The sequence below is a fragment of the Aedes albopictus genome, chromosome 1, assembly GCF_035046485.1.
Source record: "Aedes albopictus strain Foshan chromosome 1, AalbF5, whole genome shotgun sequence".
Taxonomy (NCBI): domain Eukaryota; kingdom Metazoa; phylum Arthropoda; class Insecta; order Diptera; family Culicidae; genus Aedes; species Aedes albopictus.
In genome coordinates this window covers 23,628,449-23,651,140 of record NC_085136.1, presented here as the reverse complement: position 1 = coordinate 23,651,140, position 22,692 = coordinate 23,628,449, and the positions used below count along the sequence as shown (strand labels likewise).

The window sequence follows — 22,692 nt, the reverse complement described above, 5'->3', positions numbered from 1 at the left end:
CGAATCGAAATCGAATCGAAATCGAAATCGAATCGAAATCGAATCGAATCGAAATCGAATCGAAATCGAATCGAAATCGATTCGAAATTGAATTGAAATCGATTCGAAATCGAATCGAAATCGAATCGAAATCGAATCGAAATCGAATCGAAATCGAATCGAAATCGAATCGAAATCGAATCGAAATCGAATCGAAATCGAATCGAAATCGAATCGAAATCGAATTGAAATCGAATCGAAATCGAATCGAAATCGAATCGAAATCGAATCGAAATCGAATCGAAATCGAATCGAAATCAATTCGAAATCAAATCGAAATCGAATCGAAATCGAATCGAAATCGAATCGAAGTCGAATCGAAACCGAATCGAAATCGAATCGAAATCGAACCGAAATCGAATCGAAATCGAATCGAAATCGAATCGAAATCGAATCGAAATCGAATCGAAATCGAATCGAAATCGAATCGAAATCGAATCGAAATCGAATCGAAATCGAATCGAAATCGAATCGAAATCGAATCGAAATCGAATCGAAATCGAATCGAAATCGAATCGAAATCGAATCGAAATCGAATCGAAATCGAATCGAAATCGAATCGAAATCGAATCGAAATCGAATCGAAATCGAATTGAAAACGAATCGAATCGAAAAGATTCTCACACCTCAATGACTTTTTATGAGTTTTATCCTCCGTGTGACAGTGGAAGCCTGTTTATCCGTAAACAACGCTTCTTTATCGATGTATTAGGAAGATTAAATAAAAGTTCGTCAGCTCATCCGTGAAAGCCTTTCACAATGTATTGTGTACGTTCATGTGCTTTTAGACGCGCAGATGTCCTCAGCAGCCGTTTCTCGTTATTCAGAAAACAATATCGAAACAAGCTTAAGCAAAAACCTTTCCTTCCAAGAAGATTAAATGCGTAATGTCCCATCGCTTCTTATGATGGCGACTGTGTCACCCCTCCCAGTAGGCTTTGCTTAATTGTGAGTGCTTCTCACCACCACCCATCTCACCGTCACCCACCACTCTCGTCGGCATCTCATTCGCATCATTTAGTTTTAGGATGTTCCTGCTTCCCGCTCGTCGCCGGCGCCTGCTACGATGCCTCCTCCCTCGCTCATCATCTAATCTCATCAAGTGCTTGTAAATAATTGAAACGCCTACATGTAGGCTCATGTCAGCTGCTATTTAGGAGCGACGGCAGGTACATGCTTGGAATCGTCGTCGACAACCGGAACAGCATCGCTTCCAGAGTAGCTAGTAGAGCTTTCAAACTCTCCCTTGTTCATATATTAGGCATGATTTAGGGACTGTCCATTTATTACGTAAGGAGATTTTAGCGATTTTTCGACACCTCCTCCCCCCCTTGTAAGATTTTTTGTATGAGAATCTAAATATTTTTGTATGGCGCGTAAGATTTCTCAAACCCCCCCTCCCCCTATAAACCCTTACGTAATTAATGGACAGCCCCTTATGTGATTTGTTTATCTCTCGTCACCCTCTCTGAAGTGAATGTATTTAGAGCTTTACCTGTTACCTGTGCTACTACCGGCGACCGTATGCCGCTGCTAATTGGTAGCTCTTCCGGCGTCATTTTTTTTTTCGCTCTCGTCGCCACTCACTGTGTACTCTGTGTGGGACACAATAACACTGCTAAATTAATTTGTTCAATTATTCTTTTCCCTCTTTTTTTTCTCAACGCTTCCGGCCCACCTCACACCACGATGGTCAACGTGCTGCTGCGCCTGGATGACGATAATTGTGGCAAACATTTGCATAACTCTCGGCGATAAAATGGATGAATGAATGAACGAACGCGGGTGAAAAATAAACTGTGGATGACACCGAACCTACGATGCAGCAATCTACTGGAGAAGACAACCGATGCGGTAATTAAGGCGGCCAAAATGGGTGATTTGGTGATGGTAAGTGATATTTTTTTCGGGTTTGTGATATTGTTTGTTGGGGATGAAGGGCGGGCAGTATCTTCGGTGGGAATTATGAGCAAATTACTTTTTGGAGTTCGCGGATAAAATGTTATCAGCTTCCATTCGTCCTCAATCTCCCCTGGAAATTACAGTGATTTTTTCCTGGAAATTCCGGAGAATTTCCCTTAGAAATTCTGGCGAATTTTCCCAGGAAATCCCGGAGAATTTTCCCTGGAAATTCCGTAGAATTTCCCGTGGAAATACCTTAGAATTTCGCCTGGAATGAATGAATTTTCTCCTGGAAATTCGAATGAATTTCCCCTGGAAATTCGAATGAATTTCCCCTGGAAATTCGAATGAATTTTCCCTGGAAATTCGAATGAATTTCCCCTGGAAATTCGAATGAATTTCCCCTGGAAATTCGAATGAATTTCCCCTGGAAATTCGAATGAATTTCCCCTGGAAATTCGAATGAATTTCCCCTGGAAATTCGAATGAATTTCCCCTGGAAATTCGAATGAATTTCCCCTGGAAATTCGAATGAATTTCCCCTGGAAATTCGAATGAATTTCCCCTGGAAATTCCAAAGAATTTCCCCTGGAAATTCCAAAGAATTTCGCCTGGAAATTCAAATGGATTTCCCCTGGAAATTCGAATGAATTTCCCCTGGAAATTCGAATGAATTTCCCCTGGAAATTCGAATGAATTTCCCCTGGAAATTCGAATGAATTTCCCCTGGAAATTCAAATGAATTTCCCCTGGAAATTCGAATGAATTTCCCCTGGAAATTCGAATGAATTTCCCCTGGAAATTCCAAAGAATTTCCCCTGGAAATTCCAAAGAATTTCCCCTGGAAATTCCAAAGAATTTCCCCTGGAAATTCCAAAGAATTTCCCCTGGAAATTCCAAAGAATTTCCCCTGGAAATTCCAAAGAATTTCCCCTGGAAATTCCAAAGAATTTCCCCTGGAAATTCCAAAGAATTTCCCCTGGAAATTCCAAAGAATTTCCCCTGGAAATTCCAAAGAATTTCCCCTGGAAATTCCAAAGAATTTCCCCTGGAAATTCCAAAGAATTTCCCCTGGAAATTCCAAAGAATTTCCCCTGGAAATTCCAAAGAATTTCCCCTGGAAATTCCAAAGAATTTCCCCTGGAAATTCCAAAGAATTTCCCCTGGAAATTCCAAAGAATTTCCCCTGGAAATTCCAAAGAATTTCCCCTGGAAATTCCAAAGAATTTCCCCTGGAAATTCCAAAGAATTTCCCCTGGAAATTCCAAAGAATTTCCCCTGGAAATTCTAAAGAATTTCCCCTGGAAATTCTAAAGAATTTCCCCTGGAAATTCCAAAGAATTTCCCCTGGAAATTCCAAAGAATTTCCCCTGGAAATTCCAAAGAATTTCCCCTGGAAATTCCAAAGAATTTCCCCTGGAAATTCCAAAGAATTTCCCCTGGAAATTCGAAAGAATTTCCCCTGGAAATTCGAAAGAATTTCCCCTGGAAATTCCAAAGAATTTCCCCTGGAAATTCCAAAGAATTTCCCCTGGAAATTCCAAAGAATTTCCCCTGGAAATTCCAAAGAATTTCCCCTGGAAATTCCAAAGAATTTCCCCTGGAAATTCCAAAGAATTTCCCCTGGAAATTCCAAAGAATTTCCCCTGGAAATTCCAAAGAATTTCCCCTGGAAATTCCAAAGAATTTCCCCTGGAAATTCCAAAGAATTTCCCCTGGAAATTCCAAAGAATTTCCCCTGGAAATTCCAAAGAATTTCCCCTGGAAATTCCAAAGAATTTCCCCTGGAAATTCCAAAGAATTTCCCCTGGAAATTCCAAAGAATTTCCCCGGGAAATTCGAATGAATTTCCCCGGGAAATTCGAATGAATTTCCCCTGGAAATTCGAATGAATTTCCCCTGGAAATTCGAATGAATTTCCCCTGGAAATTCGAATGAATTTCCCCTGGAAATTCGAATGAATTTCCCCTGGAAATTCGAATGAATTTCCCCTGGAAATTCGAATGAATTTCCCCTGGAAATTCGAATGAATTTCCCCTGGAAATTCGAATGAATTTCCCCTGGAAATTCGAATGAATTTTCCCTGGAAATTCGAATGAATTTCCCCTGGAAATTCGAATGAATTTCCCCTGGAAATTCGAATGAATTTCCTCCGGAAATTCGAATGAATTTTTCTGGAAATTCGAATCAATGAATTTCCCTGGAAATGCGAATGAATTTCCCTGGAAATTCGAATGAATTTGAGCATGAGCATAAGTATAAATGACCGCACAATTCGTAGTTGCTACTCCGTGATTGACCGGAGCAATCGAAATTGCACAGAGAACCAATGATTGAGGTTTGGGACTAGCATAGCATTCGCAATGTACACAGTTCGAGAACTCTCAACTATATTAAGGTCAATAACAGCGCCGGCCACGTCCTTACGGTCATCGAGGATGGGAAGGAATGTTAGTAAGTGTTACGGTAACCATTGCACACTGGGCCAGCAACAGAAATTAGCAAGACAAAACCTTTAGCACATTGGTGTTACGTCCTATCAAGTTGGTGTCTTCGGTAAAGTTGTTGGGTTTTATTTGCGTCTCAAATTGCGTTTAGAATTTAGTTCATAAAACCACCGCATCTTAGAGCTTTGGCGTCTTCGGCAAAGTTGTAAAGCAGCCAAAAATATCAAAAGTGGTCGAAGACATCAAAACTCTAGCTCTTAAAATAACAATGTTACATAAAATATTATAAACGAAAAAAATCCTAGCTACGCCAATCAGCATAAAACCAAAATGAAGATATTTGGTTTTAAGTATCACGGTTTTAAAAACTTTAACAAGACTAATTAGCCATTGTTACTTGGGTTCTCAGGACGTTTCCAGATGTTTTCTCTGGTTTATTTGAATGTTTCTAGAGGCTTTCTCTGGAAGTTTGATGTATTTTTTTTTACTGGAAGATTCGAGCGGCTTCACAATTCCATGAGCTTGCTCTCGAAGGTCCACAGGCTTCCTGTTGAAGTCTCAATTTCAAAAAGTTTCATTTGGATGCTGTTGCCAACAGTAGCTGCAACTAGATGTTTTGCTCGGGTATCTTGGCGCGGCGACGTCGTCCACGGTTACCATGCCAACGTGCGACTCGCGATCAAAGCATGCGAGCAGAAATTCAAATAGAAGAAAATTTTCAACTGAACCAGACGCGTGCTTTCAGCTAGAGCTTATTGTAAAACTAAATTATAGAGTTAAATTGTTAGATTTAATAAAGTAATATTAGAAATTATTATAGAAAAAGTGTTTAATTGGTAGTTCCAGTAGTAAGGAAATCTGGTGGTATCATCTTGACCAGTTCAGGTGAGTGCTGACCGAGGCCCCCGTATAGTGGCCTTTCGGGACTGCCAGCTGAATTTTATAGATGCCCCATGGAGATTCTCTTGGAAGTTTCCTGAAACTTCCCCTGGGCATTTGCAGAGGCTTTTTCAGGACGTTCCCAGAGTCGTCCTCTGGACGTCCCATGGACGTTTACTCTGGACTTTTACGGAGGCTCTTAGGATTCTCGACGACTCCAGAGGCTTTCTAAAGACATTTCCAGAAGCTTCCGCTAGACTTTTGCAGAGTTTTTCTTTGCACGTTTTCAAAGGCTTACTCTGTTTGCAGTTGCTTTCTGGAAGATTAAAGAAGCTTCCTAATGACAATTATATGGGCTTGCTCTCGAAAGTCCATAGGCTTCCTGTGGAAGTTTCAAAAAGTTACATCTGGACGCCCCATGGGCATTCCTTTGGAAGCATCCTGATGCTTCCGCTGGACATTTGCAGAGGTTTCTTCAGGACGTTTTAATAGGTTTCCTCAGACGTCTCTTGGGCCTTTCAAGACTCTGAACGTTTTTGAAGGCTCCTAGGATTTCTTTTGGCTGATTCCAGCGGTTTCCTGAAGACAGTTACTAAAAGTATCCTCTGGACGTTCCCAGAGGCTTCCTCTGGATGTTTACAGAAGCATCCGCTAGACAATTCCAGAGGCTTCGGCTTTACATTTCCCGTAGTTTCTTCTGCGCGTTTTCAGAAGCTTTCGCTGGACATGGACAGGAGCTTCAGGATGTTTCCAGAGTTTTGTTTTGAATGCTGTCAGAGGATTCCTCTGGACTTTTCCAGATTTTTTGGTGAGTGTAGAATTAGCAACTAGTTATAATACACATAAATAAAAACAAAAAAAAAAAAAGATTTTTTGGTTTTTGACAATTCTAGAGGCTTCCTAAAGCTGATTCCAAAGGCTGGCCCTTGAAGAGCCCATAGGTTTCCTTTGGACTTCTCCATAAGTATGTGCTTCCTCAAGACGTTTCCAGTAGCCTTTTCTGGCCTCTGCAGATGGCTGCTGTAGTTTTCATCATTCTTCTTCATTCTCATCGTCTTCGTAGTACTCAACTTCATCATCAGCCTCATTATAGAGCTTGCTGACGTTTATTCACCTCTCTCTTTCAAGCATGCAGGCGGGATAGGATTTGTTTTCATCGGGAAAGGTTTCCCGATGAAAACAAATCCTATCCCGCCTGCATGCTTGAAAGAGAGAGGTGAATAAACGTCAGCAAGCTCTATTGTCCTAATAAGGGTGCTATTACACTCTTTGCCCAGACGCCAAATATTTGACCACTTTTGACAGATAAATTTTGGCAGGTGGTTTGGCTCTGTTTGTCCCTATTCGTTTTTCGAAAGTGACAAATATTTTTGTTTGCCAGGTACACCTTGGTCAAAATTTAACTGTCAAAAGTGGTCAAATATTTGGCATTGGTCAAAGAGTGTCATACTAGCTTAAGTCTCATCGTCGCCTTTATCGTTCTCATTATCTTTATTCTCTTCATCGATTGTGCGATATTTGCCAGAAAACCATTCGCCAGAATGCCATTAGTCAGAAAGACATTTGCCAGAAAATACCATTTCCCAGAAAACCATTTGCTAGAATGTACCATTCCCCAGAAAGTACCATTTCCCAGAAATTTTCCAAAATTCTCAATCCAGAAGTGTTCCCAATTTAATGATAATTTAAAACATTCCTATTGAAAAATAAATCGTATTTTTTTATTTGTTTGGGATCGATAAGCCCACGATAACGATCGTAAAAATGTAAAATTTAATTTTTGTTCAGATTTATATGCGAAAGCTAAATACATAAACTAACGGAACTGATGTAAGAGCAAACAAGAAATGGTTTTTGAGTAACTTTTAAAGAAAAGCCTATAGTTTGAAGATGGGCAAATTACTCTGAAACAAAAAAAATATGTAAACTCAAACCTTTCGCACTTCACAATACAATAAATCTTTTATGTTATTTAATTTTTTTATTGCGCACAACAGCTTATTTTTCCAATTAGCACTTTTCCACAAAGTTGTCTTGTGGACAAGTTGATCATGGTGTGGATCCAATTGATCAAATATTATTTTGACGGGATTTGATCAATACTCATCAAAGATTTTCCTTTCTACACATAGGATTTTCTTTTACTGTTGTGGAATTTTTGGCTTTACTTATATTTTTCAAAGATTTTCTTCTTTCAATTGAAAGTAATTTTTTAAGCTTATTTTTGACAATAACATGATCACTTTAACCTTCCTTAGTCCCTAAAAAAAAGTTACAAATAAGACCCTGGGGTCATTTTTTACCCCAAACTTTGAAAGGCTCTCAAAAATCAGTGGCTGGGCCGATTTTGATTTTCTTTGGCCCAAATGAAAGCCACACATGTCTAGTTTTCAAAACCCCCGGAGAGTTCCGGATTTGGTCACTGTGGCCACCGGGAACCTGCTTCAACTGAAAAATGCCGCTTTAGAGACCCTAACTTTGGCAAGCTATAACTTTGCAACCAAACAAGTAATCAGGACCGTTCAAGAATCGTTGGAAAGGTATTCACGTGGACTTTGATTAAAGACATTAATATTGACTAATTCTTAAGAACCGGTTCCGGAAATCCGGAACATCCGAAAAGTAATGTTTTTCACGATAATGTGCTAGAAAGCACATTCATATTATTTACAGGATAGAAGTTTTTGCATCAAACTTCTTTAGGCCATAATACAATCTGTCGAGAACTATTTCTATATGTTTCTGGTTATGTCCCGTCCTTCTGGAACCGGTTCCAGGGATCCCACAAGATGGCCAACGAGTTGACTGTAACGAAATTGAACGGTTGTCCGCGCTAAACACATCTGCGTTGGTTAACTCATGATGAAATCTCAATAATTTTACATGCTCCATATTGTTGTGATATGTAAAAATATTGTTGGACATTGTGGTCTTATGTGGCCACCGGAGTGACCACCGGAGAAACCCGTATTGAGGGACTTCCATGTTTTTGCAACAAAGATAGGCATTCGACGGCTCTAACTTCATGATTTTTCATGGCCATGTGGCTTCTGGCATTAAACAGAAGAATTGACCATTCTGGTCTGTTTTGGCCACCGGAGTGACCACCGGAGAAATCCGTATTGAGGGAGTTTCATGTTTTTGCAACAATGATAGGCATTCGACGGTTCTAACTTCATGTTTTTTCATGGCCATGTGGCTTCTGGCATTAAATAGAAGAATTGACCATTCTGGTCTGTTTTGGCTACCGGAATGACCACCGGAGATATCCGTATTGAGGGAGTTTCATGTTTTTGCAATAAAGATAGGCATTCGACAGCTCTAACTTTATGATTTTTCATGGCCATGTGGCTTCTGGCATTGAAAAGAAGAATTGACCACAATGATCTGTTTTGGCCACCGGAGTGACCACCGGAGAAACTCGTATTGAGGGAGTTTCATGTTTTTGCAACAAGGATAGGCATTCGAAGGCTCTAACTTCATGATTTTTCATGGACATGTTGCTTCTGGTATTAAAAAGAACAATTGAATATTCTGGTTCGCTTTGGCCACCGGAGTGACCACCGGTGAAATCCGTATTGAGGGAGTTTCATGTTTTTGCAACAAATATAGGCATTCGACGGCTCTAACTTCATGATTTTCCATGACCATGTGGCTTCTGGCATTAAAAAGAAGAATTGACCATTCTGGTCCGTTTTGGCACTGGGTCGGTCCACGGCGACGGCGACGACGACGACGACGAAGTGATGATGAAGAATAAATTAACGACAGTTTGGTTTTTGGGAGACCACGCAAAGTAGTTGGAACGAAACGAGGATAATGATCGAGCATATGATGATGAGGATCAACAACGGGACGCAAGAAATTTTTTAGGGGTTACCAATCGTGATGTTGTCAGAGGCATAGCTGGATGTTCATCATACGTTATTTACTTATCGGCGCAAATATTGTGTATACGACAGTTGTGGAAATTTTACTATATTGTTGTTGAAAGCTTTATTGAATTAAGGCTCTGATTCATTTGACGGACTTTGTGGTTTGATGTTTAATGTTCCTGATTACTCCTGGGCACTGGGTTTTATCCCTGGCCCTGGCCAGTCTCTTTCAACCTATTTTATAACTTTGTACATACAGTCGAGACTCTTATAAGATCACTGGTCGGGGGGCGCAATAGGAATCCGCTTAATAGGAGACTAAGATCTTATAGGTTTTCGGCCTTTTGGGGGTATGGCCTATTATCTCGGGTGTGTTAAGAGTTAGCGCAATACTTTCTTCGGCAAAGTTTTAGGGCTTGATAAGATCTACCATTTAGAAATTTGGTTCATAGGATTAGTTGGCAATTTGACCGCTAGAGGGACCATCAACAGTTTGATGCTAAATTGCACTACAGAAACCATATCAGGTTGTCAAGCAAACGTTACGATATGCGACAGCTCAAGACCCTGATAATTTGGAAGGATAGTGTCTTCGGAAAAGTTGTTGGGTACGCCAAGAACTTACTGACGATGAGTTGCGAAGTTCAAAATTCCTCCACTGAGCGGCGCTAGTGAATATGCAAATTTTAGAAATTTCATAGCTCAGAATCCTGATAACTTACGAAGTTGGTGTCTTCGGCAAAGTTGTTCAGTATGACATAAACTTATATAAAAAAAACACATGTTTCGAAATTCTGCTACTAGGCGGCGCTAGTGAACATGCAAATTTTAGAAAACTTATAGCTCAGAATCCTGATAACTTAGAAAGTTGATGTCTTCGGCAAAGTTGTTCAGTATGACATAAACTTATATAAAAAAAACACATGTTTCGAAATTCTGCCACCAGGTGGCGTTTACCGGTTTTTTCGTCTTTTTCCGACTTTTTTGTAGTTTTTCGGCTTGGAAAAACTACTTAGTGTCGCTCCCCCCGATAACTTATTAAGTTGGTGTCTTTGGAAAAGTTAATCAGAATGACATAAACTTTCATAACAATAAACACTTGTTTCGCAATTCTGCCACTAGGCGGAGCTAGTGACCATGCAAATTTTAAAAATCTCATAGATCAGAATCCTGATAACTTAGAAAGTTGATGTCTTCGGCAAAGTTGATCAGTATGACATAAACTTACATAAAAATAAACACTTGTTTCGCAATTCTGCCACTAGGCGGCGCAAGTGAACATGCAAATTTTAGAAAACTCATAGCTCAGAATCCTGATAACTTAGAAAAATGGTGTCTTCGGCAAAGTTGATCAGTATGACATAAACTTACATAAAAATAAACACTTGTTTCAAAATTCTGCCACTTGGCGGCGTTTACCGGTTTTTTTCGATTTTTTTTGAAGTTTTTCGGCTCAGCAAAACTAGTGTCGCTCCCCCCGATAACTAAGAAAATTGGTGTCTTCAGCAAAATTGACCAGTATGACATAGACTAACATAAAACGGAAACCTTGTTTCGCAATTCTGCCATTAGGTGGCGCTAGTGAACTTGCAAATTTTAGAAATTGTATAGCTCAGAATCCTAATAACTTAGGAAGATGGTGTCTTCGGCAAAGTTGATCAGTACGACATAGACTTGCACAAAATGGGACACTTGTGACAGAATTCTGCCTCTAAGTAGCACCAGTAAACACGCAAATTTTAAAAATCTCATAGCTCAGAATTCTGCAATCTTGGAGAGACTGTATTCTTCATTGATGAGATACTTGGTTTGAAATTCTGCCCCTGGGCAGCATGCACATTTTATTAATTGTATACCTTGATGTCAGTCGGACTCGAAAGGAATCCTCCGTAGAACTTTAAGAGTATGCCAGTTGAAACTACTAGACGAATTAATTTTATTAAAAAAATTAAAAAATTGCGAAGTGTTCATAAAACTCACTAAATGGATAATATTTGTGACTGAATTCCTCGATTGCAGAACTTGATAATTCCCTAATTCAAGTGAAACATTGTTTGTCTTCCTCAAGAAAGCCCTTCTTCTACCAACTAAGACAACTTTTCATTCTGAAAAAGCTGACTTCACATAAGTATAAGAAAATAGAGTCTGCAAGAAAGGAGAAAGCATATCAAGTACTAACAAATAATGTGGACATATCTAAAAAGATAATGAAAAGAAACGATGTGATTTTCAAGAACAGTGAACACAGACGACCAAAACGTTAAGTGGTGTTAATCAAAATATACGATGAAAGGTTTGTTTGTGAACCAAAGTAAAACTATCCTCAATTCTCGAACTAATCATATTACCATTGACAGTGCAGTATCAGACTACAAGAATCGCAGTATGTTTTAACATGAATTGCCTCTACTACAAAATAACCTTGTTGAACAATAAGAATAACAACTGAGCATAAAGATAATATGTCGCGTGTCGAAGCATGAAAATTGAGCCGTCGAAAGACTGCTTCTGGTGATAAATCTAGATAATATGAGCGTTTAAAAATAAACATAGGAGTTCCCTAGTATGTGTTTCTCCAGGTGGTCACTCCGATGGCCAAAGCAGACCAGAATAGTCAAAATAGTACACAATCATGAAGTTATAGCCGTCGAATGCCCATCTTTGTTGCAAAAACATGGAAGTCCCTCAATGCGATTTTTTCCGGTGGTCACTCCGGTGGCCAAAACGGACCAGAATGGTAAATTCTTCTTTTTAATGCCAGAAGCCACATGGCCATGGAAAATCATGAAGTTAGAGCCAAGCTTGCTATTTGATGAAAACATTCGCGAAATGATGCGATTTGCTTTCGACAACGAATACGTTTTCACCCATCCTCGCTTTATTCAATCAACCTCCCATACGAGTAGCACACGAACGGACTCAACACTAATCAGCATAGTTGACTCTTCCTTTTCGCCGTTGAGCCGTTGCGTTCTAGCCAACACACTAAACGCTTTCAGCAATATTTTGCTGAATTTTGCCGAGCTGAAGAGATCAGCAAAATTTTTTGCTGAACTTTCAGCAAAGTTTGCTGAATTTCAGCAAAACGTTACTGGTGATCAGCAGAGTTTACTGAACAAATCAGCAAATTTTGCTGAATTTCAGCAAAATTTTTGCTGAAACCTTCAGCTCGGCAAAATTCAGCAAAATTTTGCTGAAACCTTGAATCGATTTTTGGTGTGAAGCATCTCTTTTCATCACTTTCGATGCTTTTCGACAGCTTATCGCGAAGCATCGTTGGCTGGAAGCTTTATTAGTATGGTATCGGTACATGCGAATGTTGCTTCTGTGTGCGTGTCGAGCGTTCGTGCCGTAGCTTCGCAAACCAACCTATTCGGTATGGTTCGGCTGTTCGGGCGAGCGTGTGGCGGCGCAGTCAGATGTGTGCAAAATCGTTTGTGATTTACATCATGTTCGTTTTGCCACCTCTTTGCTGCTGGTCATCGCTGATCAGTGCACAGTTCAATCGCACGCGATAAATATACAGTTGATGAGCTGTGATGAGCACTAGTGAGGTGATAATTTGCATCATTGGTTAGAGCCGTCGAATGCCTATATTTGTTGCAAAAACATGAAACTCCCTCAATACGGATTTCACCGGTGGTCACTCCGGTGGCCAAAGCGAACCAGAATATTCAATTGTTCTTTTTAATACCAGAAGCAACATGTCCATGAAAAATCATGAAGTTAGAGCCTTCGAATGCCTATCTTTGTTGCAAAAACATGAAACTCCCTCAATACGAGTTTCTCCGGTGGTCACTCCGGTGGCCAAAACAGACCATTGTGGTCAATTCTTTTTTTCAATGCCAGAAGCCACATGGCCATGAAAAATCATGAAGTTAAAGCCGTCGAATGCCTATCTTTGTTGCAAAAACATGAAACTCCCTCAATACGGATTTCTCCGGTGGTCACTCCGGTAGCCAAAACAGACCAGAATGGTAAATTCTTCTATCTAATGCCAGAAGCTACATGGCCATGAAAAAACATGAAGTTAGAGCCGTCGAATGCCTATCTTTGTTGCAAAAACATGAAACTCCCTCAATACGGGTTTCTCCGGTGGTCACTCCGGTGGCCAAAACAGACCAGAATGGTTAATTCTTCTTTTCAATGCCAGGACCTACATGGCCATGAAAAAACATGAAGTTAGAACCGTCGAATGCCTATCTTTGTTGCAAAAACATGAAACTCCCTCAATACGGATTTCTCCGGTGGTCACTCCGGTGGCCAAAACAGACCAGAATGGTCAATTCTTCTATTTAATGCCAGAAGCCACATGGCCATGAAAAATCATGAAGTTAGAGCCGTCGAATGCCTATCTTTGTTGCAAAAACATGGAAGTCCCTCAATACGGGTTTCTCCGGTGGTTACTCCGGTGGCCACATAAGACCACAATGTCCAATAATATTTTTACATATCACAACAATATGGAGCATGTAAAATTTTTGAGATTTCATCATGAGTTAACCAACGCAGATGTGTTTAGCGCGGACAATTGTTCAATTTCGTTACAGTCAACTCGTTGGCCATCTTGTGGGATCCCTGGAACCGGTTCCAGAAGGACGGGACATAACCAGAAACATACAGAAATAGTTCTCGACCGATTGTATTATGGCCTAAAGAAGTTTGATGCAAAAACTTCTATCCTGTAAATAATATGAATGTGCTTTCTAGCACATTATCGTGAAAAACATTACTTTTCGGATGTTCCGGATTTCCGGAACCGGTTCTTAAGAATTAGTCAATATTAATGTCTTTAATCAAAGTCCACGTGAATACCTTTCCAACGATTCTTGAACGGTCCTGATTACTTGTTTGGTTGCAAAGTTATAGCTTGCCAAAGTTAGGGTCTCTAAAGCGGCATTTTTCAGTTGAAGCAGGTTCCCGGTGGCCACAGTGACCAAATCCGGAACTCTCCGGGGGTTTTGAAAACTAGACATGTGTGGCTTTCATTTGGGCCAAAGAAAATCAAAATCGGCCCAGCCACTGATTTTTGACAGCCGTTCAAAGTTTGGGGTCAAAAATGACCCCAGGGTCTTATTTGTAACTTTTTTTATGGGAGCTCCCCTAGGGGTCGTCCAATGTTTTGGATGAATGAAAATGATAGTTTTCCACAAAAAAATAATTGTCTGAAAATTTCACATTTCTAGGCCTTTCGAAACAAAAGCTATAGCGAATTAAAATTCGGAAAAGGTCAAAAAAGACCCCAAGACCTTACTAAGGTTAAATAATAATTGTTGTGCCTAGCAGCAAAATTACCCGGAATTGTTGATCACACACTTAAGTCAATCGAATACCATAAACAAAAACCTATTGGAAGCAACGAGTAAAATACACAGAGATAATAACTTAAGTGACGGTTTTACCCTAGGTTTTACCTATACCATTAGCCTGACTGTCACTGCCCGAAAGCCATTACCATTAGGCCGAATGTCACTTGATCAAATGCTATAAAAAGCTTGTTCTTGAAGAAATTAATTCTAATAATTCCAGCAGAGTTTTTTCCTTCTTTTAATCATCTGCTTTTCTTTCTAGATGAACTTCTTAGTTTATTTCCGCCATTTCTAACAAATGTATTCCCTTATCACGGTGATTGTAGCATGTGAGCTTAACATATTTGGGCTTTGGTATCATGGCCAATGGCGCTCCGGCAGTATAGTGTTATAGAACCTTAATATCAATGGTATTGGGGCATTCGGCTGAAGGCCGTCGGGTCGAATGTCATTTGGTCGAGTTCATTAGGTCAAAAAGTTATTTTGCCGAATGGCAATATTTTTTTTTTTCGTTTTCTCTTTTTATGCTGTTGAATTAATTGTTGAAGTTGGAACTACTGTATTTTACCCATGAATTTTTCCTTCTTTTAAATACAGGAACAATAAACGGGTTTAAGATCTGTTTTTATTTTTCAATAATTAAACTACTAGTTCCGAAATACCAATATTGATTTATGGTTCTAACATAATCAACAATTCATGCCAAAAACTACTCTTGCAATAAAACTAGAAAGAACAGCCTGTGTTGAGAAGAAGGAATACTTCATTATTTGAACTAGAGAGAATAACTACTGGCGTTCGATTTGAATAGGTCGTATGAACATAGGAATTACAGCAAACATTCGACCTATTCAAATCGAATGCCAGAGTTTCATTGTAGAAAAATAGTTTTTTGCACCGAATCCGTTGATGTTCAACTAGTAAATTTTGCCTTCTTTTAAACATACACACCAACATTTTTGAAATGCTTCCAGCACGCCAAAAATCAGCAAAAGAATTTTTTTTGCTGAATTTCAGCACAACTTTGCTGATCAACTGTCAAAATTGCTAGATTTCGACATTAATTGTTGATTGCGATAGAGCAATACGACAATATTGATATTGTAGAAGTATTAGCTAATTATTGGAAAACCGAACAAATTTAAGAAACCGTTCCGATTCCTGTTCCATAATCACTGAATTTGATTTGTGATCATCATTTGACCATTCGGCCTAATGGACTTCGGTCAGCAGTATTTTGACTTTTGACCATACCAGATGTTTGTGGACCCATGCACTTATAGCCTAGTTATATCGAAACCTCGCGCTTAGTATCATACAGGCGTATCTGTAATGATAGATTTCTCGTCATCGATTTTCTCTATGTTCAATAACTACCGATGAATCATTTCCAGTTGTTTTTGTTGTTCTAGCCCTAGTCGTCCTTTATCGAAACAAACCAAGAGATCATCCTAGCAGTGAACATATTGAATTATTGCAGAAGATTGAAACTGACGACAGTTTTTATGTTAATGGACTGAAATATATCTACCGAATTCTCGCAATCACATCTTTAGTTTTGATTAATTCTAAGAAAATGAAGAAAATTTCTATTTGCCCGAAAGTACCATTTGCCAGAATGTACCAATCCCCAGAATTGAATCTATCTATATATATAAAAATGAGTTTGAAGTCCCTTTGAGGCAACAAAACTCACGAACGGCTGAACCGATCGGGATGACTCTTGCATGATTTGATTCGTATTCATGGTGGCTGTGTTTCTATGTAAAAAAAGTTACGAAAGTCAACTTCAAAGAAGAGCAATTGTAAAATTACTGAAATTGTTATGAGCGGGGAAGAAATTCAAAAAGATCACAATAAAACCAATCTAGAGTGCGGTGCCAAAATGACTCCCCAGCAATTGTCAAACAATCACAATCAAAATGGCAGTACAACGTCTGCCGGGACAGCTAGTATTTTATATAAAATTCTGGGGATTGGTACATTCTGACAAATGGTACTTTCGGGCAAACAGTATTCTGGCAAATGGTACATTCTGGCAAATGGTTTTCTGGCGTTTGTCATTCTGGCGAATGGTTTTCTGGCGAACGGTTTTCTGGCAAATATCGCACAATCCTCTTCATCGATTTGATAACTTCCATCGTTCTTGTCATCTTCGTCGTACTAACTTACATCTAAAACCACATCTGTTTGTTTCATCGTGTTTATTATATTCATATAGGGAAGTGGAACCATCTCGGCAGGGGTCCTATTTTGGGCACTTTTCTGTTATAACTCAGCCAATTCTGAACCAATTGACACAATTTTTGGAACGCGATGAGATACGTATAGTATCTAGCCGTGTACAAAATTTCAAGTCAATTGGTTTGGAATTGTCTGAGTTATAGCGAAGAGTGCCCAAAATACCGGCCGCTGCCCAAGTGGTTCGCTACCCTATCCATCTGCATAGCCCTTATGGATTTTATCTCTTGCAAATCATATTCGTCCTGGTTGCTCATTCGTATCACATTACCCATTTCCATCAGAAAAGTGTGATTCAAATTTGCCACATTCCACGCACTTCTACGCCGCGGTTTTTGAACTTCATTGCTCGATATTTCAGTGCTCCTGCTGTCGATTTGGATTCTTTTTGAAGATAATTACTTACGGTCTGAGTGCCATTAGTAATCTTACGCTCCCAATTTCAACTTATTCGAAAACAAGCGATTGATTTCGTTCTTTTTGTTTTCATGCGTGCTCACTTCTAACAAAAAATACAAAAACAAGAATCAAAACAAACAGCGCTTCAATCCTTTGATTTTCGTAGGATGAAAATGGGACATGCTCAATAAAGGAACCAATACCCTATATTATTCTAATAGCACTTGAAAGAATGAAAACTGTTTCGAGAAAGTAGCAAATTTCTTGGCGTTAAGTCAAAATTAGTCATTTTTTGCGATGATGTCCCGTTACGCTCTATTTCTTGATTTTTCTTGAAGTAAAAAGTTCAAATTTTTAGTTACAAAGCAATTATTGAATCTCCTAATCACATCTGATTCTTTTATAATATATTTATAAAATATATTTATATAATATATTTATATTATACTGGTTGGCATGTAGTTAACAATATAATCATCTTTGAATGTAAATGTTTGATTCTCGCGCAAAACGTAACGCGTTATTTACAGTAGGCAGTGATTCTACGTTAAAGAGTTGGATATTGTGGTTATACCGGCCACTTGGATTCCACCGGTCACTTGAATAGCCATTCCGAAGTAGCCGTTTTCAAATTAAAGTCAACTTAATTGTCAAAAAATGTATGTTATTGAATCGAAGAATCGCGCAATAACTAAAAATGTTAAAACTCATGTTTAAGTTTCTCTTTTTATAAAACGGCTACTTTGGAAGCCCTACTAAAGTAACCGGTGGAATACAAGTAGACGGTAAATCCCCAAAATATCCTGAAGACGCTATTAATCTCGAAATTTCATTTGTCAATTGACTTAACTCGAGCAGAAGAGAATAACAACACCATAAGGAGCTGTGTTATTTGGGCAAAATAACTGAATACTAGAATCGATTATTTTTAAGTTATTAACATAACATATTATGTTATAAACTTGTCTGTTATAAGCGGCAAAATAACGAATATCATAACAAAAAAATGTTCCTGGAAAACCATTTTAATAACTTGTTTTGTTAGTTTCAATAACAACTTAATAACAGTGAATTCGGAAAATATTTCAATAACAAATTTTGATATTAACATGTTATTGATAATAATTGGAGAGCAAAATTTGTTATGATATCAAACTCGTAACTAAGTAAGTTATAATACTTATTATTATATAAAGTTATTCACTTTGCCTCACAAACACGTCAATAAAATGAGTTTCGTCACTCTGGCGTAGGAAATATTTTCAAATGATCGAAAAACTGTTCTACTTTAATTGTTTTCGGAGTGCGGTTTTGAAATGAACACGTAATTATGCTTTTTTGACAGCAATTTCTCCGAGAGTTCTTCCTCGGAATCTTTTACTGATTTCCAAAGACTCCTTTGGAAATTCCTACAGTATTTCTTTAGATTTTTTTAGTGATCATGTGTCATGAAGATCATCCAGGAGTTTTTCCGAAGAATTCTCCAGGAGTTCTCAAAAAGATTCTTCCAAGAATTGCTGAGAAGAATCACTTTTGGAGTTTCTAAGAAGATTACGCCAGGATTCTTTTGAATACTGCTCCAGAGATTTATCGAAGGGTTCCTGCAGAACTTCCAAGTGGTTTTCCGAGTATTATTTACGGATTTCTTCTGAGGATTCGTTCAGAAATTTCCTTCTTAACCCTTCAGCGTGCGCGCTGTTGTAAAAAGTACAACACTGCCAAAAAACCTCGCTTTTCGTATACAGCGCGAGCGCAGTGCAGTTTCGGTTGCTCGATGGCGCGCGTCCTGGAAGGTTAACACTCAAATGCCGATGCCTCAAAAAACTTCTATATCTCGGCCGTTACAAGTCCGATTTCAAAAATTTTTTTAGCAATGAATTTTTTAGGATCTCTGGATGAGTATACATGTTTTGAAAATTTTCTCTGATCAAAATTCTAATTTCTAGTACTAAAAAACCCGGAGCAAGTCGTTATAAATTTCGTAAGATTTTTATGTTCGAGCAGAACTTTAAATTTATCGCGATGACCACATGATTTTTTGATGGTGAATAGCCCACACGAGTGTAATAAAGCTATCAATGTGATTTAAGTGTTTATTTATCACTCAGAGCACTGCAATATATTCACAAAACTACGTATAATACAGAGAAAACCATATTTTCTTTTGTAACTTTAAATTTGTCGCGATGACCAGTGTATTTTTTTATTTTAAAATGTGCGCATATACTTAAGAAAGGTATTCTCAGAACATTGTTGATACTTTTCTCTTCAAAATACTACAAAAAATTCAGAAAACTACAAATTTTTCAGGAAAAATATACAATTTCGTTATAACTTCAAACTAATCTCGAATTCCCATACGTTTTATGATTTTAAAATATTTGTGTATTTACCCAGAACAAGTTTGCAGAACACTATTGATATAAATCTGACCAAAAAACTACAAAAAAAATCAGAAATTTACGATTTTTTTCAGGAAAAATATACAATTTTGTTATAACTTCAAACTAATCTTAAACTCCCATGCATTTTATGATTTTAAAATATTTGTGTATTTATCCAGAACAAGTTTGCAGAACATTATTGATATAAATCTGGCCAAAGAACTACAAAAAATCAGAAATTTACGATTTTTCCAGGAAATATATATAATTTTGTTATAACTTCAAACTAATCTCGAATTCCCATGCATTTTATAAATTCAAAATATTTGTGTATTTATCCAGAACAAGTTCGCAGAACATTATTGATATAAATCTGGCAGAAGAACTACAAAAATTTAGAAAACTACGAATTTTTCAGGAAAAATATACAATTTTGTTATAATTTCAAACTAATCTCGAATTCCCATACATTTTATGATTTTAAAATTTTTGCGTATTTATCCAGAGCATGTTCGCTGAACATTATTAATATAAATCTGGCCAAAGTACTACAAAAAATTCAGAAAACTACGATTTTTCCAGGAAAAATATACAATTTTGTTATAACTTTAAACAAATCTCGAATTCCCATACATTTTATGATATTAAAATATTTGCGTATTTATCCAGAATAAGTTTGCAGAATATAATTGATGTAAATCTGGCAGAAGAACTACAAACATTCAGAAAAGTACGGATTTTTCAGGAAAAAATACAATTTTGTTATAACTTCAAACTAATCTCAAATGCCCATACATTTTATGATTTTAAAATTTTTGCATATTTATCCAGAACAAGTTTGCAGAACAATATTGATGTAAATCTGGCAGAAGAACTACGAAAATTAAAAAAAACTACGAATTTTTCAGGAAAAATATACAATTCCGTTATAACTTCAAACTAATCTCGAACTCCCATACATTTTATGGTTTTAAAATATTTGCGTATTTATCCAGAACAAAATTGATATAAATCTGGCCAAAGAACTACAAAAAATTCAGAAAACTACGATTTTTTCAGGAGAAATATACAATTTTGTTATAACTTCAAACTAATCTCGAATTCCCATACATTTTATGATTTAAAAATTTATCCAGAACAAATTTGCAGAACATTATAGATGTAAATCTGGCAGAAGAACTACAAAAAATCAGAAAACTACGAATTTTTCCGGAAAAATATACAATTTTGTTATAATTTCAAACTAATCTAGAATTTCCATATATTTTATGATTTTAAAATATTTGTGTATTTCTAGACTAACATTTGAAAAGGGCGGAACAACCAATGCAAATTCTCACTTGTTCCGTCCCTCCTGGGCGTATTTCAACAATTTTATGCAAACTTTTCCCGTTAACAGAGAGAGGGGAGTCAGATCTATCTGCTACTGGTAAAAGATTTCATGAATAATGGGGGGTAAGCCTAGGAGGGACGGGAGAAGCAGAAATTCAAAATGGCTGTTACGCCCTTTTCAAATGTTGATCTAGATTTATCCAGAACATAATTGATATAAATCTGGCCAAAGAACTACAAAAAATTCAGAAAATTACGATTTAATTCAAAAAAATATACAATTTTGTTACAACTTTAAACTAATCTCAAATTCCCATACATTTTAAAATTTTTGCGTATTTATCCAGAACAAGTTTGCAGAACATTGTAGATGTAAATCTGGCAGAAGAACTACAAAAAATCAGAAAACTACGAATTTTTCATAAAAAATATACAATTTCGTTATAACTTCAAACTAATCTCGAACTCCCATACATTTTATGATATTAAAATATTTGTGTATTCATCCAGAACAAGTTTGCATTGTTGATGGTTTTCTCTTCAAAGAACTATAAAAAATCAGAAAACTACGATTTTTTCAGGAAAAATATACAATTTTGTGGAGCCTCGTAGCCGTGCGGTTAGGGTCACCAAGCTTCTAATCGCACCATGCTATGGGGTGAGGGTTCGATTCCCGCTTCGGGCGATGAAACTTTTCGTGAGAATAGTTTCTTCTCCGTATCCACTGGTGCATACTCCGTGTGTCCCTTGTCTAGTGTTAAGTTTAATTCAGTCTGTACAGCCTCTGGCTGAAGACGGTGTCCGCTTTTTTTTAATTTCGTTATAAATTCAGAAAACTACGATTTTCATTAGCAGAAATATACATTTTTGATATAAGCTCAAATTGATTTCAATTTCTCATATTTCTCATCAGACAGATCGTTTATTGCTTGTCAGGAGGCGAAAAAACATAAAAAATACATAACGTATTTGGTCTGTAAGCATTGTTTCTACAGTTCATAAATTTCAAAGGGTTGATCAATTTATTCAAAATGTATCAACGTAGCATGTACAATCGAGTTAATTGAGTTGTACTTTTTTGACAAATCTTGAAAACTTATCGCAATTCACCACCTCCACTGAAACAAAACGCCACGAGCGTTATTTTGAGCTCGCAAAATTAGAGCAGCGCCACACCATAACTTCCGGCGATGAAGCTGCTGCAATAAATTCCGTTCCCATTTAACACCTACAAGGTAAACTTTTTTCTCAGCTCCAACAACCAAACTTGACCTAAAGTGTGTTCGTTCGCTGGTCAGGTTGTTTATCTTCGTTCATTCGCTCATCCAGGTGAACTTTTTAGTGGAGTACACAAATTCCTTTACAGGATGCAACGTTGGACTACACTGAGAAAAAAAACTGTCAATTGTTAATCAAAAAGGTTCGCAATATTACTACCTTTATCCATAGATAAAATATAATGAAATAGAATGGAAAAGAATAGAATAAAATGAGACTGCAAAAATAGTACATATTCATGATGTGTATGTTTGAGCACTACATTGAAAAATTAAACAAACCCTAATCTTTCTTCAAGTGTGCCACATTCTCGACCCTGAGAGCAGTGTTTATTCATCCCCCTTCTTTGGAAGAAACTGAACTGGGTTGGACTGCGGTCATAACTCAAGCGCGGCACTAAAAGCAAAAAGACAACCGAAAGCGAGCACTTTTTAATTAAAACTTCGCTTTGCTCACCCTATTGTTCTTTCACTCGTTTTTTTTTTTCTGGACCATAAACTCAGCTGCCACCAATTCTAAGCTCACGGCGATGCGATGATGTGCTTTTTCAGGCGGTCTCCAAATTTGACTTCATTAATTGCTCATTGTTCTTGGTACTGTCTATAGA

At 37.7% G+C, this 22,692-nt stretch overlaps 1 protein-coding gene across 6 annotated transcripts in view; it reads left to right on the top strand.

Moving 5' to 3' along the window:
• LOC109424776 (eye-specific diacylglycerol kinase) overlaps positions 1-22,692 on the top strand; it is a 596,032-nt gene that overhangs the window by 564,427 nt on the left and 8,913 nt on the right. For all 6 annotated transcript variants that reach the window (XM_062844213.1, XM_062844212.1, XM_062844211.1 and 3 more), the window contains one exon: positions 1,866-1,929. In XM_062844213.1, coding sequence (XP_062700197.1) covers positions 1,866-1,929 — 64 coding nt within the window. The remainder of the gene's footprint in view (positions 1-1,865; positions 1,930-22,692) is intronic.